This window comes from Corticium candelabrum, chromosome 17 (genome assembly GCF_963422355.1).
Source record: "Corticium candelabrum chromosome 17, ooCorCand1.1, whole genome shotgun sequence".
NCBI lineage: Eukaryota > Metazoa > Porifera > Homoscleromorpha > Homosclerophorida > Plakinidae > Corticium > Corticium candelabrum.
Genome location: NC_085101.1, coordinates 3,898,120 through 3,923,951, shown reverse-complemented (window position 1 = coordinate 3,923,951; position 25,832 = coordinate 3,898,120). Strand labels below are relative to the sequence as shown.

Below are 25,832 nucleotides of genomic sequence, written 5' to 3'. Positions count from 1 at the left end.
ATAACGACCTCACCTTGATTGACCATTGCTTCTAATTCTTCGACACCCAAATTGTCACCATTTCTGGTTAATCAAACAAAGAAATGGCCAGTCTCCAAATATCAACATTGCAACATACCACTAAAACCAATAACACTGAACATGCAAATGCCATCGCTACATACATGGTATTATATCCTCCCTGCAACACAATGTCTACTAATATTATCGTGAAGCAAACTTCAAGGTTGTTCTTTCCATGTGTGAAGGCACAAATGGTTATTACTGATATCATATTACTCTTTTCAATCTCTTCTGCTTCTAACCATTAAAATTTCTCTTTCCAGAAAATCGGAAAAAATATACAGAAAGAAGAAGCCTGTTACCTACCAATGTGTAAACAGTGCTACCATATTGTGTTAGTCTGTCTATTAATAACTGCCCTTGGAGTGGCACAACTCACTCAGTGCCTCTTCAGTGGTTAGCGCATTGGTTTTCCCCAAACAACTGAGGGCTCACAACTGTAGATCAGGCAAATGAAACATTGATGTGAGCTCCATCGACGACACTCCTAAGCAAACAAAATTAGAGCTATTAGCTTGCCATCCATACAATGACAATCAGTAACATTGCAGTAACCTGTGATATTTACGACGACAGCCAAGTGCATCACGTGGATCAGTGAATGTAACAACAGCTTTATTTTCCCGAGAGATAAGTTTCAAGGACTAAAAAACAAATGGCTGGAGGCTTGCTCAAGTCACTCAGCAAAACAATAATTTAACCCCGAACACAACACACCACAACATTGGATGTCAATAACCAAAACATAAAAGACTAGAAACTCTCCTGGCTATGACACGACTATTATTATTAAAGACAACAACCTATAGTGTTAATCACAACCATGTGGAGAGCCCAAAAACATTAAAACCACCACACCACCACAACAACGACAACAACATGAACATAATAGAAACAAAAAACACAACACACTGCAACACACACACACACACACACACACACACACACACACACACACACACACACACACACACACACACACACACACACAAATATGCCCTTCAGTACTAAAGATAGCACCCCCTGCATATTTCTAGTTGGGGCCTCCAGCACTACTTGGAGTTTCAGGCCAATCTGACGTAGCCCTAGGTGCTTGGCCAGAGCATCCAAATGCACTAACTTTGGCTCAGCCACAGGACAAGACCAAGCCCACACATACGCTTGCTGTAAGCCAGCAGCCTGTCCATCCTCCATCCTCCACCCCCATCCTCCACCCCCATCCTCCACCCCCCATCCTTCACCCTCCATCCTTCACCCCCCATCCTCCATCCTTCACCCCCCATCCTCCACCCTTCACCCCCCATCCTCCACCCTTCACCCCCATCCTCCACCCTTCACCCCCATCCTCCACCCTTCACCCCCATCCTCCACCCTTCACCCCCATCCTCCACCCTTCACCCCCATCCTCCACCCCCCATCCTCCATCCTCCACCCCCCATCCTCCACCCTCCACCCCCCATCCTCCACCCTCTACCCCCCATCCTCTACCCCCCATCCTCTACCCCCCATCCTCTACCCCCCATCCTCCACCCCCATCCTCCACCCCCCATCTTCCACCCCCATCTTCCACCCCCATCCTCCACCCCCCATCTTCCACCCCCACCCCGTCAATGACCAGGTACTCATTTATACTCCTGAGTCAAGAGAGCCAATTGCATGTGAATTCCTTGCCTAAGGGAATTACGCCTGTGCCCATCCTGTACTTGAACTCATGACCCAAAGGTCCCAAATGTTTCCATTCTCCAAATGTGCTCTCTAACCAATTAGCCTACAGACGACACACACACACACACACACACACACACACACACACACACACACACACACTTCAGCAAGTAGAAACAGAGCATAAGCAAGTAGACACTGACAATAAAGTCCGAAGTCAAAGAATGTACAGACATGACGCTATCGTTCACTAACTACAAAAAGAAAACAACAGGATTCCACACTATTAAATCCACACCTTAATAGTGCCAACTTCAGAAAAGAGTGCCCTCAGCTGCTGATGTGATGTACCCAAAGCCAGTTCACTAACAACTAAAGTGGATTTCGATTTCTCTGCCATTGTGGCACCAGGAGCCCTATGAGCCACCGCAACTGTCGTAACCTGTAAAAACATGTCAGAATTCGATCAGAAAGACGGCTCCTTACATTTGCTTGGTGGCTTACCCCTTGAGCAGATGACATTGCTGCACTCGTACTCGATTGAGCAGGCAACTTTCCTGGCAGTTCTATGTCCATAAGAGACCGCAAGGGACCTACTACAGGTGGTTTGTTGTGTGTAGTACCAACAGACCACTGTCTGTCTAATCTCTTCACTGACATAGTACTAGGTTTCTCCACATCATCGGCCGACTTGCGCCTAATCATCTGCTCAGCAGGAACGGCGACCGATGCCGCCGGCTGAGATCGTGGAGGTGGATCCGGCAAGCTGGGAATCATTGGAGGTTTGATGAGCTGTAGTTTCTTGTGTGTTTTTTGCTGTCGTTGCTGTGGTTGTTGATGCTGTTGATCTGGCCACCACTGCTGCTGCTGCTGCTGCTGCTGTTGTTGTTGTTGTTGTCTTTGCAGCTGTTGCTCTTGTTGTTGTTGCTGTTGTTGTTGTTGTTGTTGTTGATGAGGTTGTTCTTCCTGATGTTGCTCCTCGTGCTGGTGTTGTGAGAGCGGAATTTGTTGTCTGACAACCGGTTTTACAGCAACTGTCTTTGGTTCTGCCTGTTGTGGCTTCAAGAATGGATTGCCCTACAGTACAAAACAGTAGCATGCAGCAAGCCTGAAGAAACTGAATAAAGGTATACAATTTCCTTACAGGTGATGCAGAGTGACACCATATGCAAAAATGAAGAATAACAATAGACAACAATAGCATTAATCCAGCCAATATAAAGACAGACAGAAAACCGTAAACAAGACAAACACACAACAGTGTACGACAAATCCCATCTCTAAGTAGTCTCTGGGCAACCAAACGTCAAAGTTTAGTCGCCTGGTCATTACTCTGAATGCACATAAACTAAATTCATGACCTCATCACAACAATGTACTTTATCAGTACTTTAGTGCCAACCGCTTGTAGTATTTGCATTTGCCCAGCATATTTCATTAATTAAACAATAAAGTGGCATACTATTGCTGCCATGAAGTACTGTTCCACAAGTTCCACTTTCCTAACATTCAAATGGTTCCCTGTGACAAATCTACCTGTGAAGCTCTAACACCTTGCACTTCAACGGACTGGTGGCTAATTTAGCTCCAACATCAAGCAAAGCGAATATAGTTTACAGAGTTGTTTCTAGCAAAATAGTATACTGCAGTAAATACAAAACCTCGTTATTCCGTATAACCCTGTGCCAAGCCCCGTTCGGATTAGTGAAGTTGTTCGGATTGCCAAAAATGCTAAAACGCGTAGCCTTGGAGATCCAGAATTTGCCTCGGATGCCCAGACTACTAGTGCATTTACGTATCACTACACATGTACGCATGTCATATTTGCGGTAAAGGACACCATGGCAACGACTTCGGAACTAAATAATGTAAGTCAGGATTTAGAATAGTGAGATACACGCATTTGATGAAAACTAGATAACTGCAACCCAAATCAGGCTACAGTAACAAATGTGACTGAGCGTACCACTTTGAAAACCAGAAACTGGTCAATTCATGAGTAACCAATTTGTCATACACTGCAACACGCACATGCACACACACACACACACCAAATCACCAGTTGGCCGTTCACCAACATAAACAACAAACAAATCAACAGTATACCTTTCCAACCGAGAATCCAGACGACTGCATCGCCTCGATTCTCTGCTTTGCTGCAGCAAGATTAAAGTTAAATTCCTGTTTCACTTGTGTACTCTGCGACACCACAGCTTGACTCTGAGACCGAGACTGACACAATGGTTGAGACACAGGCAGAGAGTAATCAGACGTAGACACAGGCTGAAAGTAATCAGACGTAGACACAGGCTGAGAAATCTCCAACTGATGTGGTTGCACACGTTGACTGTGAGAAACACTCTGAGATGGTGGCACATCCGTAGACATCAAAGGCAGTAGGCCTGGTAACATCTGTGATGTACTCTTGGGCAAAACATTGACCGGTTCCTGTGGCTTGACTTCTAAAGGCATGTAAGCTTCATCTGTTGGTTCGTTGTCGTCACACACGGGTTCGTTGTCGTCACATGCACCTTGAGGATCAAAGTAGTCTAAATATGGGTCATTTGGGTTTTCCATATGATTAGAATTTGGAGTATCGGTGATAATGTCTTCATAGTGGTCGTATGCACTGTCGTAATCCGAATACAATCTCGATGTGTTCGGAGGCATAGGAGGTGGTGGTGCTACAAACATAAAATTAAATTTCAATTAATTGAGATGTCAAGTAAAAATTGTAATAATAACCGAGGTCTCTGTCGGCAAGGTGCAATCGTCTGTTGGCAGGGTGTGGTCGTCTGTAGTCAAATGGTGGTGATCTCCGTTGACCGGGCAATTCGGAAGGACCAAAAAGAGGAGGAGGACGTCCTAATAACAGCCATTTTATGTATGATTATAATGATCACGTGATCATATAAAACTACGAAATGCCTGACCGAGTGTTCGATGAGCCGGTTGTGGGGGTGGTGGTGGAGGGTAATGGTATCGACGTGGTGACGGCGATCTGTCTCTGTAGAAAGAATGCCTGGGTGGTGGAGGAGAACGTCTAAATTGTGAAGAATCTACAAATGGTGGCGGCGAATGTCTGAAAGAAGGCGGCGGCGAATGTCTGAAAGGAGGCGGCGGCGAATGTCTCGGTTGTAACTCTGACGATCTGTCTCTGTACGGAGAGGAACGGGAGAGAAAATGATCAGACTGTCTGATGGGTGGAGGATACCCCAAGGGTGAAGACGGCGGCCACGGTCTGTATGCATGTAAATGTGGAGGAAGAGGAGGATGAGGATGTGATCTCACAAATCGATGTGGATATCTTAGACGAGCAGGATGATGAGACGGAAAAGGAGGCGGCGGATGGTTTCTGGTTCCTCGATGATGCCCATGCATGTAAGACCTGTTGTTGTCATCCCTACTATGTACTCTCTGCTGTCTCTTCCCTGATGGGCCTTTTTGATGTCTCGAACTTACACGTTGTTGCTTACTTTGTGTTGATTTGGCATCACTAGTAGCACCACTGCACGCTTTTCCTAGTTGTTCATGCCCTTAACAAAGAAAGACACAGTAAAACAAACAGAATAGGCTTACAGCATGTCAGTGCATGAATGTTGCAATTGCTTTGCACTGACAAACACAAACATTGATTATTAGTTGATGTGATAAACAGCCAATTAGTTCACACAATAACAAGCAATAGACTAAATATTTAACAGCTACAGTACAACCCCAATTATTGGGACATTTCGATAATCTGGACAAATATATTTCCGCCCAAAATGCACACGTCTTTCACATGTTTCCCCTCGTGACATTGTTTCAACATGGAACATGTGAACCTACTCCAAAATTGAAGCCATACAAGAATTTCACCACACCATCACTTTATATACTATCCAAACTTTCGATTATCTGAACAATTTGCTGCCTCTAAAGAAGTCCTGATAATCGAGGTTGCAGTGTGTATTGAATGATGTGCTTATGCTAATGATATTATATCAAGTTGTCAATGAAATCTGCCAATAACTGTAAGACTACTACGCGGTGGTGTGTGACAATGCAGTTCAGAAACCAAACATTGTCACATAATGATGATCCAACACACAGCACAACAACAAAAGAATGAAACAAAAAGCAACACGATCATGTTTTCTGTTTGGAGGAAAAATGATTGATGGTACACAGCAATCGGTTGATTGAGTTGTGGTGAGAACTATCCCAATATATACATAATGGTGATCATGTCAGGCCTGAAGTTAGTATTTTCCAAGTGTTCGGATCTTCGTGACAACAACTTGGATATTGTCTGGACATCAAAAGCAGTTGCCCAGTCATTCAAGGTGACTGTAGTGCGTGCTTTTTCATACTGATATTTCTCTCTCCTCTCTCTCTCTCTCTCTCTCTCACACACACACACACACACACACACACACTGATTGAATAAATCTCACACACAAATTAAACAAAATCTCAAAATGGAAGGTGCTTATCTATTTCAAAACCAATTCCTAAATCAGAATGAATGAACAGAGCACTATACCATGTCTTCATCAAATTTTGGGACGTCTAACTACTCTCCCCACTCTTCAAAAACCTAATTTTGCTTCTGCACGTGATTCGCCTTCAGACGAGTGAGTGCCACAGTCTTCATAATCGAGTAAACATCAACATCTGGAACACCTATTACTGTATAAGAGGAAAATGTAATGAGGAATGTAATCTAACATTTTAACAAAAACAAATCATTCGTTAACTTTTAAATCGCTGTCAAAATGCACCTTGCGCGTGCACAGTTTAGCAGTCCCTATTAGTAGTATTCAGACTCGCGGAAGTGTACAGCTTCAGTATCGCTAAATGTCCGTCTGAGGTGCGTTGATGTAGTAAAATGTCCAGTATCACGAGGTATTTTCAGCGGACTATGGCTAGGGACGATGACGAGCCTGCAAAAGCACTTGCTGTTAGTGGAGCAGCCGCTGAAGGAATAATCAAAGCTTCAAGTGACGGCAGTGACCGAAGAAGAAAGAAGAGTTACACTGCCAGCTAGAAGGACGATGTCAAGGCAAAAATGGGCAAGCATGCACTTTTGTTCAGAAATAAAAGTGCGGTGGAATAGTTCTCTCATGAACTTAAACATCGTGTTCCTGAAGCGACAGTAAGGAACTTCAAATGCAATCTGAAAAAGCAGACGAAGCAGGGAAAAGAGTACAACAAAATTTGTGTCGAGTCGTCTGGCCCTCAAGGGCGCCCTCTTTTGCTGCTTGTGAAAATCGATGACCTTAGGGTTAGCGTGCTTCACAGTGAGTGCTATTTGTGGCCACTTTTGTTTGTCTATAAACTACTAGTACTGTTTATACTACTACTAGTAGTTTATAGACAGACTAGTTGAGTTTGTCTCAACTGATTACTAGAATCCAGTTGAGTAATATTCAACTGAATTCTGCATACTAGTACTGGTTGTACTCACATCGTCAACTTTCTGCCGCAAACCTGCGCAAACCTGTAATTTTTGAAAAACCGTTAAATTATTCTGCATTACATTTTCCTCATTTACAGTATCCTAAGTACTAATGGATGACTAGCAGAGCAACTGGAATTCTTGTAATCTAGTAATAGGTTTGTACGCTTAACAAGTCATAAATTAAGACCAATTAACTAAACAGCAGTTTGCTTCTCAGAGCAATTAGTGTTGTTTTCTTAGTAGTGTGAAATGTCTTCTGTTACACCGAGCTTGTCCTGTACTTGCGTAGTACCGCTATGGTGATCCATTCTTGATACCTCAGTGTTGTCCCCAGGATTGTTGTAAGGCATGGCGGAAATTCTCATGACCACGCCCCCACATTTTTTAGGTAACGCATTTTAATCTAGAAGCCAATCAATCTTGCTTGACAGTCTTAGAGATAGTATATATACACCTGTCTATATACCCAGTGTTCTACTGATGTGAACCAAACCTAAAACCTATTTTGTTCTCATTTGCTGCAACGCTTTTGGACAATTTCTACCGGGAATCAGATGCTATTACCTGTTAGAGGAAAAGAAAACACATTTTAAAGTTTACAACAGTACGCCTTTTTACCGCTACACTTGTCAAAGCTGTCAAAGCAGCGATAGACATGACTGTACTAACGATCCTAGATGCAACGTGTCACCATCACTGACACTGACACTAAGGGCGTGCCTTACAATAAGTGCTGCGTAAATTGTTCCGTTCTTTTCCAGTTCATTGGCGCAGTTTCTTTGAAGATCACTAGCCGTTGGCACTTGCAAACATTTCCTGGTTGCAGCCAATGCCACTTTCACGGCATGAAAGAGGCAGTTGCCATCACCACTGACACAAACGAGAATTAACTCTGATGGAGCGTCATGGGGAAGTAGACTGGCAGCTACGTTGTCTTTCAGTAATGGAGCACTCATTTTTGCCAAACTAATCTAGCGTCTGTACATTCCCACAATCATTGTGCTGGAAAGAGGAGGGATTTTAGGTCAAGGATTAGTATGACTCACACATCGCAGTATATCACAACTTGGAATACGCATCAAACTAAAACCGAGTTCGAAAGTGATGCGAGTCAGCCAATCAGCAAGCTGCCGCCACTAAAGTGGCGGCCAATGAACGTCGACAGTTCTGTAATGACATGCACGGCTTCTGGCAAAGGCGTTCCACAATAACAGCTCGTAATTGATTGCATGAACGCTCGCGTCTTTCATGATATAAAACTGCACTGGACCGTGCCTTTGAAACAACGCCAAGGCTCTCGAAATTGATTCAATGCATCCCAAACAGCGAACCGCTGCAGATTTATCGCCATCGCAGTTGATTACCACCCACCTTGTTTGAACACACCTCTAAAATGTAGTAATCGAGCTCCTATTGTCACATCGGGTGGCATAGCGCTGTTATCTAAAGAGGTGTTTTTGACTGTTACAACCCTCTTAAGTAACTACGCCTACTTCCCAACTCGGTTTGATCAGAAGTTGATCCAGACCGTCTCCCATTTCTTTTGGGAGACGGTCTGGAACTTCGAGGCTAGGACGGCACGTTACACATCACAATGCGGAGCTTGTCAGTTTTTGGGTTAAATAATCATAGCTACCCCATCTCTATTTACCGTTGTCTCCACCTGCTTTCGGTACATGCTTGTACGTGCTCGGAATCCCGAGATCTACAAATTTTCCCACACCACGCAAAATGTGTAAACGGACTTTAGAGTAGCCACTGCCTACTCAGTAAAGCACGGCGGGCCTGTACCAAGTGGGAGCCAAGGCACGGCGAAGCGCCATGCCTTTTGAATGCGGGGGACAACCCTGTACCTTCTGGCTGTTTGACTTCTCTCACTTCTAGTTGGGCTTCAAAGCTGCATTTTTTAGGTCAACGTCTGCCACCGAATTGATTTACGGCTCGTGTGCAGTAGAATTACCATGTATGTGTAGTTGCTTCCTCGTCATTACAGGCACTCCCTCGCGCTATAAAGGTATGCTGGTATCATTACCAGAGTCCAACATGCAAGTTTCTGGTAATCCTCCTTTTTATCGGCATGCAGCTAAATGCATGGAAATACGGTAGTATTACGTGATTAGGATTAAAACAACGATTAAGTAAAATGCATACAACCTTACATTACAATCACTGATCTTTGTTTTACCTCTGGCTTTACCTTTGTTTACTAAAGTCATGTTACGCTCTGGTTTAAATCTGGATGAATGAGACTGTTCCTCGTCCTGGTCGTCATCGCCACTCTCGGTTGCTAGCAAATCCTCAACGTCTTTGTCTGATACATCGACATCCACAACATCTCTTTTCTCTGGTGCCTCAGAAATGTTACAACTCAATGATGCATCGGCTGAGCCATCACGACTTTCTTCTGATCGCCAACTATCTTCTAGATGTTTGGAATCTTGAGTTTCACATGAATGTTTGTGACTAATTGGAATGGTATCTTCTGCATCGTTGTCATCGTGATCAAGCAAATGGTCGTCATGATCAAGTAAATGGTCGTCTTGATCAAGTAAATGGTCATCTTCAAGATGGTGAAGGGCTAACTCTCTATCATTCATGTCCCTGTTCACAAAGCAAACTGAGTATTTGTTGTGTTATAAACTTGCAGGATATTATACATACCTACTGTTCCTAATGTTTTTCGAGAGTAATTCTATTCAAGACTCCAAATATAATTAAGAATTTTTACGAATCCTAATTTTTGAGGTCTTGATGTGCAATATTAGTAATTTTTTGATTTAATTATTCATTTATTTATTCTTTCAAATTGAATCAATTCTCTAAACATTTCTAGTTGGCATCTTGAGCTGCACGCTTCTGTCTAGCAGTCATTTTTGATGATATTTCATGCACACATGCAAAAACCAAAAGTCTGGACAACCGACAATTGTTAAGACCAAAATATTGTTTTCTCTGTTATCATATATTCTAAAAGCAAAATTTTCAAAAATATTTATTACTCAAAAAAATTAGAAGCAGTAAGGTATATTCGCAGAAACAAACACATACAAACACAACACATGTGCAAGGATGCACGCAAAAGTGAACAATCCTTTCACTTCATCAAGATAACCTCCTTTTAGACAGGGCCTCTGTACAATCCACAACTTCCGACTGGTAATGCCAAACACAGGGCATTTGATTTTGCGTGTCCATCAAGTGTTGCATGATAGTTGAAGTTCACATACAGACCCAGGGTTCTCGCTACAGCGTGGCAGCATGGTGCAGCTCCACGCTCCAGTAGGAGTGTGCCACGCTCAGAAACGATAGCTAGGACTCCAAAGTCTTACAGTTAAGGAATGTTTGAAAATTCCATACTACTGCAACACAATACTACAGGTGACAATAGCCATAAATCAAAGCTCTTGCAAAGTAACACAAGATGATAGCCTCGCTCCAGACGTACGCACTAATTGCAGCCCCGGATGCGCTGCCTCTGATGCTAGTCCCGGATGCCCATTCAGTGACCCGGAAAGAACACCTCTTGTCTGGGAATTATACACCTAGAATCCACTCTAGACTAGTCATGGCTTCATGCAAAGCAACAACAGCAGTGTGCGAAATAACGGCCAGACATCGGACATTTACTGACCGAACGAAGCATTTGTCCGGCCATTCGTGATTTCGCCAGACATTTTTTCCAGTGGCATAGCGGCAGGCGTGGAATTCTGTATGAGCAACCCACATCCTCGCACATCCCAGTGTCATGTCAACTAACGTAGTTCCTGCAGTTCACGCACGACACAAACGCAAACAGCCACGCGTTGTACGTGTACTGTACTGTACTAAACGTGTATTTTGTCAAATCCCGGATGTGGGCGCTCAAGTACACACGCTGGGGCTCCGAAGTGTGCAACAAGATGCAGCGGACAGCTACGGTCCGTACACCGTGAACGCGGCAGGATAGGAAACTCAGAGATACTTGCGTGTAATGTTTTCTGTAGGGGCTTTAAGAACCTAAAGATGATTAGGTTGATAGAATAGCACGAAGTCCTTGAACTAAAAAACTGCCACTCGTGTAGCGTAATGCATGTTCTTGGAACGATTGCAGTTTCCCCATCTAGAAGTATGGCGCATATGCGGACAAAGATGACGTTCCAAAACTCACTGGGTAGGACACACCAACGAAAGTCAAAGGAGGAGGGGCTGACTGCGGGCATGCAGAAATTTACGCGGATGGGTTTGTAGCCAAGCAGAGCAGAATTGAGGAAGCGATGAAAGTCTGTCTCTTTTCATTGCTATCTTAAACAATGACCACTTTTTAGTCAAACTTTTTTAGTAAATTTGTCAGGTGGGTTGTACTACAGTAATTGCATGCATAGAACTCTTTTAGCAAAGGCATGCAACATCAAAGTGTCATCTAGAGCCATGAAACCTAGCACTTGGTCAGGCATCCTCGAGCTAGCTGCGGTGGCAAGTGTTCTTTGTCAACCTGTTCGTGCAGTGTATTCCAAGAGATTTGGTTTGGCAACACAAATACATGGACACACGTGTACCAACCTTGAATTACTGCGGCAACCCATGATAATTGTCATGAATTAATCTACTACAGTAACCATCAACTAGATCTGAATGGGGAAACATATGCCTTCACCCAGACTACTTTGTTCCTTGTGCTTGTATATCCAGTGTGGTGAACTCAGATGTTGGAAAAGGATGTGGTGGAATCAGTGTGTGTACACGTTCAAGGAAACTTGTCATTGCTACACTCCTCGAGGAAGTGTTGCAAGGTCTTTACTCCCTGACAGGTGTCCATTGGACCCGGCAAGAATGTATATAACCCTTGTGGTTGAAACTTTTGGTCTTTGGTTGTCTCACAGCCTCGACGTTTCGAAATCAATTGCACTGAGTTAACCACTGCATAACCACCTGACCATTAGCCAAGCCACTTCACACCTCCATCAACAGTTGTCCATCAAAGTTTGGCTTTATAATTCTAAGATGGTTTTAGAGAGACTAGCATTCGAGACTAGTGAAGACATTTTTGGGTTAATTTGAGATAGTTGTGTTGGGGTTGGGGTTGGGAAACTATAGTAGCATAGAGAAAATGTATTGATAATATATATATATATATATATAAGTATATATATATAATGAATTGTAAGCGATAAGTAGAATTTGCCAGAATTGGAATGTCCGACCAGACGTTTCTAATGTCAGGCAAATTTTAAATTGACAGGACATGACGTCCCGTGGTCAGTCAAGGACTATTTCGCACACTGCAACAGTGGTCCACGTCAATCAACGCCTAACTAGACAAACTTTCTGTAGTTCATCTCTACAAAACTTCCGCATGCGCAATCGATGAACATCGCTAAGAAGGGTTTACTGGCGATCAAAGTTGATTTCCTTGCCAGGGTAGGGCAAAGCACTTGAACGTACGTTACACGCAATAGCTACAACGCAAAGTCTACCTCATTTGAGATCGGCTCCAGTGGGCACGTCCGTGCGTCATAGACCCACCCATCCCGCCACGCTCCCAAAAATCTCTAGCGAGAACCCTGCAGACCACTATCAGTTCTGTACGTAATCTTGATGCCACCATCCCTAGATTTCTCAATGACTTCTCTAAGATTCTGACCACAAACACATTGAACAGAACATTTATACTCCTGAGTCGAGAGGGGCAGTTGTCTGTGAGTTTCTTGCCTTAGGAATTTATGCCATAATCAGTTTGACTTGAACTTGCAACCTTGATGGGTCCCAAATATACACTCTATAGGATGACTGTCTAACCAACTGAGCTATAGCACTACACACACACACACACACACACACACACACACACACACACACACACACACACACAGACACAGACACACACACAGACACACACACAGACACACACACAGACACACACACACACACACACACACACACACACACACACACACACACACACACACACACACACAGACACACTAAAAAATCCTAAATGTCAGGAGCTGCCTCTCAGAGGACACAACCCCGTCTGTTAAGTTGGACCCTGTGCGCTACTCAGGGAACTCTGGGCCTGCGCTAGCAAACTCCTGGAGCCGGGCCAGGCACTCGCAAGAGCACCGACTTGTGAAGCCAACTATGGTGTGAGCACCCGAAGTCTCACCAGGACCCCAGTGGCCGATGTCACGTCACAGCCGATGGCCGCTTAGGACCCCAGTCAATGACCAGGTACTCATTTATACTCCTGAGTTGAGAGAAGCAAATGTGTGTTAGTTTCTTGCTTAAGGAAATTATGCCATAGCTCGCCATCACTGTGACTTGAACTTGCAATCCTTTAAGGTCCTGGATGTAAACACTCTATAAGACAACTCTCTAACCAACTGAGCTATCGCACCACACACACACACACACACACACACACACACACACACACACACACACACACACACAGGCACAAATCTATGCAAGCACAAAGAGTGTACAAATCTACACGCCATCTGGTAACCACCACCTGAGTCTAAACATCCATTATCACACCATTGCATATTCGCGATCTGTCGTTGATTAGTCTACTAACAATATTACTTGTGTCAGTCAGAGCCGGACACTTACTTACCCGCCAATGCTATACTCATCGTCTAGTATATCCTACAAAACAAAAAACTGTTTCGTCCAAGAAGTGTCAGTAAAATGAACAATTCGAACCTCATCGTCCATGTAGTCATAATCCTCTCTCTTCAACGTCTACAATCACATGTCATTATACGGGAACTTTCGAAAAAACTACTACTGGTATACTCGCCACAGACGTGGCACTAGTAAACGTACTATGCTCATATCGGTCTCAACTCACCGTTTCTGTCCTGCTCTTCGACTTCCATCTACCATCGGACTCGATGCTCGAGTTGCCTACGACCACGTGATTGAAAATATAGATTGTAAAGAGCAAAGGTCACTGTTTCACGCGTTCTTACTTTCAGAATCGAGGGCATCTTCTGCCTGCATTTTTACAAATGGAACGTGTGAACATACGGGCTTTGGTGCAAGTTAAAATCAAATGAAAGGTAGCAGTACGCTTTCCCGTATGTACTACTGCACGTGACAGGTCTGTAAACAAGTTTTGGTGGTCTTCTTGTTGTCAAGGTTTTCTTGTACTACGTATGTGTATAATAGGCAATTGTACAACCACTTCAGGCGCAACTCAGCGTTGAAACAGACGCAACACAATTAATTAATTTCAATTCTGTACATAGCCGCGCTAAATCGCTGGATTCCGAGGCAAACAATAAGTGATTGTGGACAATGACATCACCAAGTTCTGGAAGGAATTACGTACTAAATTTAGCCGTCCTTGATTGTCCTGCTCCATTCTTGTTTATACGGGATGTTACCTTGCTTAGCATACCGGTTTGACCAGTTGCACCCAGTCAACTAGTCATCGTCACCCTGTGCCGGTCGCCATTGTTTGAGATCATTCCAAACTGATGGAGGCTGTTGTGTCTGGCAAACCGAACACAAAATGGATGAACAGTCGAGGCATATTCGGTTTCTACGTCTTGATTGTGTTTCTCTTGTACTTCGTTCTCTTGAGTGTTCCTTTCATCGCTTCTCCCGTCGCCTGGACGCTCACGCATTGCATTCATAGCGCGGTATGATTGCATGGCGCAGTCAGATTGATATAACCGTCTGTTCATTTCTGTGGATAATCGTTTCTAACACGGAACGTCTAGTGCCGCGCATTTTGACATGTGGGTGTGACGACTATTGTCTATTGAGTGATTTGCGTTCCCTCTTTGTCTGCATGCTTTTCGTGTCTCAGTATACGTATATTGCCTTTATACTCGATGTACGGGCTGACCGTACAAGAAAAAACGGACTAGATTGCCATTATCGCTGAAATCGCTGCCAACCCTACCTGCCCCTTACACGCCCTCCTAGACTCCCGGATGATCACTCTTGTGTACATGTATATCTAGGGTTCTTTCATATTGTATGATAGCTATTGCAGTACTTTCTCTAAAGCTCAAATGACATTATTCAGAATTCACAAATGTAACATTAGCTTTATGCACCAAGTCTGTTAACATCACATCCATTTTAGTGTTTTGGTAAGTTGGCATGTGATTCAGGTTTCTCATTTGGTTTATAATGTGTGTTGCTCGCAGTGCCAATTCAACTATTTAAGTCTTAGGAGATAGGGTAAATGTATTTTCCTAGCCAGTCTAACAGTGCATTTGGCTACACAGTGTGGGAAACTTGCTATCTTCGAAATACAAACATACACATCTATGTATGTGGTCAGCACTCAAGTCACCATCTTTCATCATACCATATACATAAATATGAGTGACGGTGTGTTTGTGTTTGTTCGTTTGTGTTTGTTTTGTTTGTAATATCACGCAGTAGATGGGCAAGGGGCCTTGGTGTCCAATCCCTGCCCCTGGGATTGTCACAGCACTGGCCCTAAAGCTTCCACGTGGGTAGCACATGGAGGCCCGTGTTTAGAGGCAGGAGGAGTTATCCTCATAATGACGTGAAGGGCTTAACAGTTGTCGTGTGTGTGTGTGTGTGTGTGTGGTGTGTGTGTGTGTGTGAACCACATCTATGCAGCTGCATGTACCTCTTGCAAACACCATACAGTCTGGTGCATCCCAAAGTCACTGAGACCTAAGCTTTCTCACTACCCTTAATCCTCTTTCTAAATACAAACTGTACAGCAGACAAGACAGTGATGCATCTAGAGTCACTCTTCGAATGGTGACATACATAGGTATGTGCATTCTTGTTTTCCATTGCTTTTGTATGAAAGACGGTATGATACAAGTCACAGTAGTCCCCTCCATACAAACAAATCAAAAAACATCGAAAAGTCTGATAATTCGGGATACCCAATGTCCACACTTTGTCATTTCGATTTGATGTCTGATTAATATCTATGCCACTCTGTTGCACCTACTGACTATCTATCTTGTTTCAGTTTAGCTATCTCTTCCTGCATTGCCTCAAAGGCTCACCATTCCAGAATGACGGCAACCAAGGCAAGTCGCGACCGCTCACTCACTGGGAGCAGATCGACGACGGCACACACTGGACAACAACAAAGAAACTACTAACCATCGTTCCTATCGCTCTGTAAGTGTAAGCTGTCACTGTCCGTCTACAACAACACGACCCACATCGCTTACTAATTCTTCTGTTTGATTCAGGTTCTTCGTGGCGAGTTTCGTCACAAACTACAGTCCCATGCACTTCCTAGTCAATGGACCGTTTCTTGCTCTTGCTTTGCTGCCCAAGTTTCCTGTTTTCCATAAACGACGCTTTTTCGGTATCAACGAATACTAACCCGGGTATACAATTGTACGTATTTGTGTAAGCCAATACTGGGTACGTACTGCAACGGACAGTGACATTAATATTGTATTGCGTACATAAACAGAGAAATAAACAATAAACACAGCAAGTGAATGAACGGCATTCAATCTCTTGCCTCAAACCGATTACACGAGTAGAACATGATCCAAAAAGAGCAATTAACAACTACCTAAGAACACACAGCTCGGAGATTGTTTCACTTGGTCCCCATAATAATCTTGCGCCGACGCGGTCACATTCTCTTTTGCACAAACGATTTGCCCCTGGAAAACAAACAACAGCCGGTCACGACACACTCGATGAAAGAAAATTAGTGCCCATGCTCAAATTACTGTTCCATGCTCAAATTGGTGTCCTATGCTCAAATTAAGCCTGGTTCACAATATTGATGCCGACGACGACATCAAATGGCGTTGTGGCGTCCACCTGGACTTCGAATTGTAAACAACGACGAAGTGGGCCGGCGTCATGACGTCGGAATAGAGCAAAGTTCTATTTCAGGGTCAAAACCGGAAGTGGTCAGCGTCAAATGTAACCAACCACGTGGGCGTTTTTAGCGAATCAGCAGAGCTGTAAGCATCCCGGATCTAGAATGGAAGAACATTGATTGACGCCGCAAGAGAAGATTATCATTGGAATTGTTGTCCATGATTAGACACGCGTGTGCGATCTGACTCGAGACTCGAGACCAACCTTGACGCATGCAACCTAGTGGCGTCTCAAGATATTGTGAACAGGACAACGCTGACGTCGGCATCACCATGCCGAGTTGACGATGATGTTGGCATTGATGTCGGCGTCAATATTGTGAACTAGGCTTTAGTGTCCTATGCTCAAATTAGTGCTCATGCTCAATTAGTGTTCCATGCTCAAATTAGTGTCCCGTTCTCAAATTAGTGTTCCATGCTCAAATTAGTGCCCCATGCTCAATGTAGGGGCGCATCTATTTTACCTCCACTGGCTAATCCAGATGAGGCAGTAAGAGTTTCTGCACGTTTCATTTACCTCCACCGAATAAAGCGGTGGAACTCCACCAGCTCCACCAACTCAACCACCCTCTCGCTGGTTGAGCCGGTGGAGGTTCGGTAGAGGTAGGTCATTACGCATGCCCACCTCTAAGAGAAAAGATATCAAGCCATTGAAGAGAAGAGATATCAGCAAATCGGATTCATCAACCAGAGAAACGGCAAGAACAGCTCCAAACGCAGTCAAAATCTCACTAACTTTGTCCATTTACTCAAACAACACACTGCGCATGCTCACTGCTACCTCCTCATTTTGTTTTCTTGCTTCCACCCGGTTACTTCCGCTCTACCGAAGTACCTCTACCGCCTCATCGGATTAGCCGGTGGAGATAAAAGAAATGTGCCCCAGTGTCCCATGCTCAAATCGTGCCCCATGGTGATGACCCTGGTTAACAGTCACACAAAATTACATGATCTGGACATTCATGAGTCAGAGTCTATGTGCACTATCGGAGAGCATGGCTTCTTGCGGTATACGTATATCTAAACTTTTGTGCGGAATGATAAGACGGGTTGTTGAGATGCAATCATATTTATCCCTTCGTCCTCTTTGCAAGAGTCACCAGGCGATCCATGGGACGAGGTATGACGAATTATGTTGATTAGGGTGTGGCCATAAGAACACTGGCATACAATTAATAAATAAAATACAAATAGATAATAAAACTAGTCGTACGGTATCCGTAGGAGCCTCGCATTCGTAAACGTGGAGTCCTAGCTAGACAATACGTATTTGTTGAAACCCTAGCTGTCATGGAAGTAAACATGCAAACTTCCTAGTAGTTTAGATTACGTCTATAGGCCTGGTATAGGTGGTCGTCGTTTTGCGATCGTGATCAAGACAATTGAAATGTACAGTCTAGGTATGCACTCAGTTCCGTTGTAACGACAGTGGTATGGTATTTACTGACATAGAAATTGATATCGCAAACATTGACTATCAACAGTGGTAGATGCAGCCCAGTGTAGTAAAGGATTGATCAAACTGTAGCACAGGACGTGTGAAAAGTTGACTGTAGGTGGCACTTAACTCCTGAAGGTGTTTCTTGGTTGTCACGTACGATTTTTAAGGTAGGTCCTATCATGAAATGTGGTCGTGGGGAGGAGAAATTTGAGATTTGTGTACACACACACACACACACACACACACACACACACACACACACACACACACACACACACACACATACCAGAAGCTCGATGGAGACCCATATAGGGCCATGCCCATTTCTGTTGTGCGACCCGGATTAGAAGCCTCGCTATGCTCAGCAATAAATGATAAACAAACAATAAAGAGAGAATACAGCACCGTCCACACTGGCAACTGGATCCCGATCCGATCCATACCGGATCCCAATCGGTTGAATCCAATTAGAAAATAGTGGGTGTTACCTTCACGCACACTACAAATGCAGTCGAAACATCTAAACCTCCTCACTGTTGTTTGTTCTCATTCAATTCAATTCCCTTACATCTCTGTACCAATACTCCCCACAAGCAAACAATACACGCATGTACACATCAGGCATCAGTCACGTGATGCCAAAAAGAGGCGGAGGTATTGTTTTCAAAGCCCAGTGTGGACGCTCAATATCGAAATAGGATCATGATCCATTTCTGGTCTAGTGTGGACACGACTCAAATAGTCATATAGATAGAAATGGGACACCTAGTGGTTCATGTGGTAGAAGTTTAAACCCAATCAAGCAAACACGTCAACAACCTAAACGTGCCTCCTTATTATATCACAAAGGAAACAACAAAGTGTGTCTAGATATTTCTTATAGCCCATTCCCACTAGCGTTTGTAACTGTGCCAGCACGGTGCACCACAGTTTGGTTCGGCTTCACTTCGTAGTGTGAACGCCGGCTGAACCGAACCGAACCAAACCGTGTTGAGCTGGCTCACCTCAAGCTACCGTGCCACCACGGTTCGGTTCGGTAGTCTAGTGGAAAATCGTCTCTGAGACCTCGGTGTTGTGCGATGGACTGCTAAGATGCCAATTAAAACAGGGCAATCGCATCTTGCCTACGATCCATCACAAGAACTACCGGATATGCACAGTTAGCTAAATACACGCCCACTTTCTTTGACAATGCACTCTCAGCGCGCTTTCAGCCTTTGGCAGTGTGAACGCAGGCCAACACGGTTAGCTGACGCGGTTCGGTTCGGTTTGGCTCAGTTAGGCTACGTAACCATGCTAGTGTGAACAGGCTATAAGACTGGAGGATTGGTTTCTATCTTATCTGGGTTCATATGTCCATGTAACGTGATGCGACGTGTGACTTACTGTGCGGTTTTCTTCTCTACTGTCTTCGGCTCCGGACGAGCTCGATTCAGGACTTTCAAGAACTCAGATGTACGAGCTCGCATACGCGAATGTAGGTATGCCTACGTGAGCACACAGACATACAATAGACATACGTATTAGTACTTATTACACACAATGAATGAAAGAGGCAGTCATGCTGATTGGTCTCTCGATCAGTCAGTCTGTCTGCCTCTGCGTACCTTTGAGCACTTGATGTGATAATGGAGATAGTCTCTGAATGTGTGTATCAGATCGATGGTGTTGTCTCTGGTTTTCTCGCCCGTGTGTCGAGGGAACAACACGAATGTGATATAACCGACGTTGTCTCCGACCCTTGCATCGGTGCCGCGTAATTCCCTAGGAGGTTCTTTATGAGTGAAGAGAACTTGAGGGGCTGTTGTACTCGCACGACGACCTTCGCGGAATTCCTAAATCAGTGGTAAATAGAAATGACAAACACGAGAGACGCAAACAGGAAGAGAGATACATACAGACAGACGGACGGACGGACGGATGCAAAGACAAACACATAAACAGACAGACAGACAGACAGACAAACAGATAGACAGACAACAAACAGATAGAGAGACAGACAAACAGACAAACAGACAGACAGACAGGCAGACAGACAGAAAACAGACAAACAAACCAACCGAGACACACAGACAGACAGACAAACAGACAGACAGACAGACAACAGAGACAGATGGACACATAGAGAGACAGACAAATGAACAGACAAACAAACAAACAAACAGACAGGCAGACAGATGGACAGACAAACAGACAACAGACAGACAGACAGATCGACACAAACAGATGGACAGATACATAGACAGACAACCAGACAAACAAACAGACAGACAGGCAGACAGATGAACAGACAATAGACAAACAAACAAACAAAAAGACAGACATACAGACAGACAAACAGGCAGAGAGACAGACAGACAGACAAAAGACAAACAAACAAACAGACAGACAGACAAATAAATACATAACAGCATCTTTACGGAATGCAGACAGCACGAGTGCCGACCTGCAAAAACACTTTTCCAATCACGATGTCGTCGTCATCCTTGAAGATCGTACTGAACACGACAGTGACACGATCTTTCTCAGCAGACACATACCTACAGCACAAGCAGGCATATGAAAGATGACAGAGAAATGATGAGACAATGGTGTCAATCACATTGTCTCGTCGTCTCTGTAGTGAACAATGGCACGAGATTCGCTGGTGTCTCCCTTCGCCTGGGCATTAAAATATTTCTCAAAGACGGACGCGAAGCAGTTCCTCTTCAACAGCGCTGCCTTTTGGATAACAGTTTCTAAAGTGAAGACACAAACAAGTGTAAGTAAGAGATGACTTCAAACTCAGATAACTGACGATTGTATTCAGTGTTCTAGCCAGGATATTTATATAATGACGTCAGATAATGACGTCATCAAATGGTTAATGCTGACATATTTGGTAATAACATCATATTGTTACTTTACCTTTCCCTAGTTGTACTACATAGAGTCTTATGCATGTATATTAGTTACTGCATGATTGGTAGACTATTCAATACAATAGACACTCCGGACTTGCCGATTTAACCTCATTGAACATAACCTTGTTGAACATAACACAGATAGACATATAATACACTAGATTATTACAATGACAAGTTGACTTAATTAACTTAAAACTGGGATTATGAGTTGAGCTTTACAAGAGTGAGTTGTGCATATACGTTGGCTACTGTAACGTCAAACTTAAGAAATGAATAGTATTCAATGAATAGTATAGGAATACTAATATGCCTTCTGACCATCTATTCTCCTTTTGACCATAACTAGCTAATACGCTACGTTTCTAGTAGTCTAGTGTAATCATGTGTAAAATCCATACAAAAAGCTCTGAGAGTTTGTAGCTGCAAGAGTGCTTCATGAGCGTGCTTTAATTGGGAGGGAGGATCACTATGTTTTTATAACTATAATGATTTAGCAAATCGATACATCCAGTTGAGTGGTTATGCTGTATCAAGATCTGCAAAGGTACCTACTAAACATGGGATTGAAGATAAACAGTAATTAGTAGAACACCTGCTGCAACAACAAAGAGACCAAGCCCAAAGATTTTAGATGTCATGAGATTGTTCTCTAGGAATGTCGGGACAATCAAGACCAATAGAGGTAAATGGCTTTAAATCCACAATGGATCTTGAAGGAAGAAATCCCACACTACGTGTGGTCAGCTGTCCATTTTCCCCAACCGTCAAAAATTGCTGTTTTTCCCTCCCCAAATGTCCCTTCCTTGTTCCAACATCAAAATGATGGTGCAGACAGTACTGGTGAGAACACTGGTATTTACTATTGCCAGTAGCTAAACACGAGTTTCAAAAGAGACAGACAAACAAACAGACAAAAACACCTCCTCAGTTGTGTTGTATGTAGATTGCAGTGTTGAAAATATATGTATTGGACAGACAAACAGACAGACAGACAGATAGACAGACAGACAGACAGATGGACAGACAGATTTCCGGATCTGGAGCGTGAAACGGTTCTCCTTCTAGAAGAAAGAAGAGCTAAAGCAACAAAGCAGCAGTGTTTTTTAGAAGGTCTGGTTGCGTTGGTGGCATCTGCCACTATTGCTTCTTGAGTCATACCAAGTTTGACGTTGGGGTCCCCTTTATCTGGAATGAACGCTCTTGTTGTTGTTTTCTGTGTCATTGTTTCTTCATTGATGTTCCTAAAGTGTAATCAAACTTTGCTGCCGCCAACTCTGCATATGTCTACATCTGTTTTTCTCTTCGATGGCTTCAGATTCTGTTGGATGTATTGCAGCCTTACCTTGGCCACGTGCATATGGTCTAGTCCCTCTTCCGGGATTCTGCTGTCATCATCTGATTTTCTCTTGCGTGGCTTCAGTGTTTCGTGGATGCCCAGGTTTATGTGGCCTAGTGCGTCTTTCACGAGTAGCTGTTGTCATCCTCGTCATTTGCTTTCCTCAGTCTTCAACCTTTCTCTGATGGCTTCAGTCCCCTTGGATTACCGCAGCCTTACCTTGTCCACGTTATGGTCTAGTGCGTCTTCTGTGGAGATCGTAATCATGTTTCTACCCGTTTCTCACTGTTGGACTCTTGAACTCTACTTTCTATTAACTAGTATCTTTCTTGTGCATGCAGCTGTAGTTTGAAATTTAGGAGCTTGCAATTGCTGTGCAGTTGGACTTTACTATAGTAATTTGCAGTTGATGTACATAATTCAATGTTCGAAAAAATATAACAGACAGACAGACAGATGGACGGACAGACAGACAGACAGACAGATGGACGGACGGACGGACAGACAGACAGATAGACAGACTAGAATGTAATAGTGTTGTTCTTTGAAATATATGTATTGACAGACAGACAGACAGACAGACACGAAAATGCCAAACTCACTAACCAGTCTACGGAAACAGCCCGCACGTTATCTTTCAAAACAAGACTCAGATTATCTGCATCTCGTTGTGTTACAATGTCTCGTATTCAGGTGCTTGATATGCCAACTACTTTACTGATGTGTGTAGCCACCAGAGCGTTTTCTTCTCCATTGTCGCAACGTGTAGTGAAAAGAAGGTTTGGAGCATAAATTCAATGATAGGTAGGATGCAACAGAGGACGAGTTTTTGTAGGAAAGGGACAGAAGTGGACATGCTTTGATGCTGTCACCGCCATGGCACCTCACTTTGTGAATTTCGTACCAGAAAACGAGATGACCAGCTACCATATTTCGATCAGCATAGAATGCAGTGTATCTTAGTCGATTACTAACAGCAGTTTGCGTTGGTCTCGTGATTTCTTTTACACAGGAGAGGAAGATGAAATGGGCAGAAATGGCTGATCTTGAAATGCACGGTGTGCTGTAAGTACATTCACTACGAAGTACGGACGCTTTTGTATGAATCTTCAGGCCTTCAGGTGTGCGTTGATTGTTTTGGAGGCGATTTATTGTCGTTTAGGGTACAGGCAAGACGATTTTTGTCTAGATGGTTTTGCACCTTACTGGTCGGGGGCCAAATTTTGAACCTCCTGTGCATTCAGCTCCACCGCTAGTCTATCTTTCAAAAGTACCGGATAATGCCAAAGCACAATACATCAGCGAAAACGATTGGTTGTCTTGACTTTATAGCTGCTATCAAATGTGAATGCTCGTGTTGAGTTACTTGCATTGCCATGGCAAGATTTCACGACAACGACCCCTTTAGGTGTTCGACGTTCTCTTCCTGACGTAAGGAATGTTCAGCTACAGGTACAATAGAGTAAATGTGCTTGTACAACGTTGTACAACTTGTCAGAGTACTTGTACAACGTTTACTGACTGAAATACACGGAACAATGAGTACTGGTAATAGTCACCCTATGCATCTGGCAAAGCTTAACAGCCTAAGTCCCGCCTACTACCATTAGCCCCGCCTGCTGTGTCACAAGGGCTGACCCAAGTCGACGAAACTCGTATTTCATGCAACTGATAGACACCCTCACAAGCAACGGTTTGGTGCTGCTCTTGCAAAGTGAAAAGAAAAACATCAGTGCAATAGCATGAGAGAAACAAATTGCCTTCTAGCTATGTAGTTGCTCCGTGCATTGAACCACTTACAAAGCCCACAATCACTTAATCAGATTCACAATCTAAAATTTCTTCTAATAAACAGCCTGAAACGGAAAAACACAAAACTGGCTACTAATAGATCTACCTTGATGCCCTTCGTATATCCATCAACACACTGGCACACACCCTCACAATGTAATCAACTAAACACAGCAAAGCAGTACAAACCTTTGTCTGCCGGCATCTTTTCCAAGTCGTACACAAGCGATACATCATAACCTAACACAAATCATCTCACCACCCAATCCCTACTCGCTCCCAACTCCAAGAAAAACAGTCTCCAAACCTGACTCCGGAGTGGCCTGCAGGTAGTCTCCATACTCGCGTTTCAACAACTACAAAGACAGTGCAACCACCTCGCTCGTACCTCCTCACCATCAAACAACAGAAAGACAAAACGTACGTCATCTGCGCCGTGCGCTTGCAACTCGGCGTAGAACTTGACCGACGCACTCAACTAGACAGACAACCAGTCAGACAACCACTCAACTTCCCGGCATGTGAGCAACACCTCACAATACTCAACACTGAGTCATCGCACACACACAAATAACAGAACAAACAGCCAACAAGTTTAAAACCTATTCAACCCTATTTACTGTAGCTCCGTCGACACAAACATGCAGTAGGACGTATCAGTTGAAATGCTGACGTTCACAAGACTGGATGGAATGTAAAGACGGTGTTTCATGCGCGAGTTCGGTGTCTGCACTCGCAGTAAAAATAGGAAGGGCTACTAAAAATCTACAATCGATTTTTAGATTCCATTCGAACCGTTCATTTCAGTCAAACTCTGTCAGCCATTTTGTACGAACAACTCGTCGTCAACGAGCTCGTTTCTTGTGCTATTTTCGCGTCTTTCTATTTCTTGCTGCGAATGCGATTGGTTGGTCGCTAGTCGTCCGTTCTAAAGCTTACCATCAGTTTTGTCTTGTCACCATCCGGGTTAGAGATGTGGAACAAAACGCCGTCGAAGTCTGTAACGCAAATGCAGCGAGTACGTTCGTAAGTAAGCGCGTTTATACGTTCGTACGACTTACCGGCGACTGTTATATCAATGGCATCGAGTTTCTCGCTGCAAGGAAAGACGGGAGAGTGAAAAAAGTAACATGAGGTGATAGGGGGTCCTTAAAAATAGATCGACTAGAAACAAAGGCTTACGCATTTAGCTTTGCCCGAAACGTGTCTAAAATAATTCGATTTTGTGTCTCGAGGAGAATCATCTTGTGCCGTGTAGAAGAGACCACGCCTGCCGAGCATACGGGATGTGCAACGGGTGCCCGGATGTGATTAAATTGTCCAACAATATAATATAAATACTATC

General features: G+C 43.7%; 3 protein-coding genes across 4 annotated transcripts; 1 reads left to right on the top strand and 2 right to left on the bottom strand.

Moving 5' to 3' along the window:
* Nucleotides 1-255: 255 nt before the first annotated feature.
* Nucleotides 256-14,182, bottom strand: LOC134193248 (RNA-binding protein 33-like). Of its 2 annotated transcripts, none has more exons than XM_062662069.1 (12): nucleotides 14,128-14,182; nucleotides 14,007-14,062; nucleotides 13,859-13,897; nucleotides 13,770-13,801; nucleotides 9,360-9,775; nucleotides 4,662-5,264; nucleotides 4,474-4,593; nucleotides 3,835-4,412; nucleotides 2,233-2,805; nucleotides 2,027-2,170; nucleotides 619-707; nucleotides 256-550 (listed from the first exon to the last, which is right to left on the bottom strand). In XM_062662069.1, exons 1-12 carry the CDS (start codon nucleotides 14,156-14,158, stop codon nucleotides 508-510), a joined length of 2,724 nt encoding a protein of 907 aa, XP_062518053.1. In that variant the 5' UTR covers nucleotides 14,159-14,182; the 3' UTR covers nucleotides 256-507. The 2 variants fall into 2 exon arrangements, with proteins under 2 accessions (XP_062518053.1, XP_062518054.1); XM_062662070.1 differs by having other exon boundaries at nucleotides 9,372-9,775.
* A 382-nt stretch (nucleotides 14,183-14,564) lies between these two features.
* LOC134192713 (ORM1-like protein 2) lies at nucleotides 14,565-16,624 on the top strand. Its single transcript, XM_062661462.1, has 3 exons — nucleotides 14,565-14,802; nucleotides 16,131-16,285; nucleotides 16,360-16,624. Exons 1-3 carry the CDS (start codon nucleotides 14,638-14,640, stop codon nucleotides 16,493-16,495), a joined length of 456 nt encoding a protein of 151 aa, XP_062517446.1. The 5' UTR covers nucleotides 14,565-14,637; the 3' UTR covers nucleotides 16,496-16,624.
* On the bottom strand, nucleotides 16,615-25,791 carry LOC134192712 (actin-related protein 2/3 complex subunit 2-like). The gene is made up of 11 exons (XM_062661461.1): nucleotides 25,670-25,791; nucleotides 25,549-25,583; nucleotides 25,427-25,485; nucleotides 24,912-24,965; nucleotides 24,795-24,843; nucleotides 24,677-24,727; nucleotides 21,057-21,192; nucleotides 20,901-20,994; nucleotides 20,062-20,289; nucleotides 19,841-19,941; nucleotides 16,615-16,788 (listed from the first exon to the last, which is right to left on the bottom strand). The coding sequence occupies exons 1-11, from the start codon at nucleotides 25,729-25,731 to the stop codon at nucleotides 16,758-16,760; spliced, it is 900 nt and encodes a 299-aa protein (XP_062517445.1). The 5' UTR covers nucleotides 25,732-25,791; the 3' UTR covers nucleotides 16,615-16,757.
* Between the last annotated feature and the right edge of the window lie 41 nt (nucleotides 25,792-25,832).

Coding starts and splice junctions, on each gene's coding strand:
- LOC134193248 (XM_062662069.1), bottom strand. CDS start 14,158: ATGCAGGCAGAAGATGCCCTCGATTCTGAAA. Junction 13,898..14,006: donor CGAAGAGCAGGACAGAAACG/GTGAGTTGAGAC, acceptor ATGTGATTGTAG/ACGTTGAAGAGAGAGGATTA. Junction 551..618: donor TGTCGTCGTAAATATCACAG/GTTACTGCAATG, acceptor TTGTTTGCTTAG/GAGTGTCGTCGATGGAGCTC.
- LOC134192713 (XM_062661462.1), top strand. CDS start 14,638: ATGGAGGCTGTTGTGTCTGGCAAACCGAACACAAAATGGATGAACAGT. Junction 14,803..16,130: donor CGCATTGCATTCATAGCGCG/GTATGATTGCAT, acceptor ATCTTGTTTCAG/TTTAGCTATCTCTTCCTGCA. Junction 16,286..16,359: donor ACCATCGTTCCTATCGCTCT/GTAAGTGTAAGC, acceptor TGTTTGATTCAG/GTTCTTCGTGGCGAGTTTCG.
- LOC134192712 (XM_062661461.1), bottom strand. CDS start 25,731: ATGATTCTCCTCGAGACACAAAATCGAATTATTTTAGACACGTTTCGG. Junction 25,486..25,548: donor CATTGATATAACAGTCGCCG/GTAAGTCGTACG, acceptor TTTGCGTTACAG/ACTTCGACGGCGTTTTGTTC. Junction 19,942..20,061: donor ATCACATCAAGTGCTCAAAG/GTACGCAGAGGC, acceptor GTGCTCACGTAG/GCATACCTACATTCGCGTAT.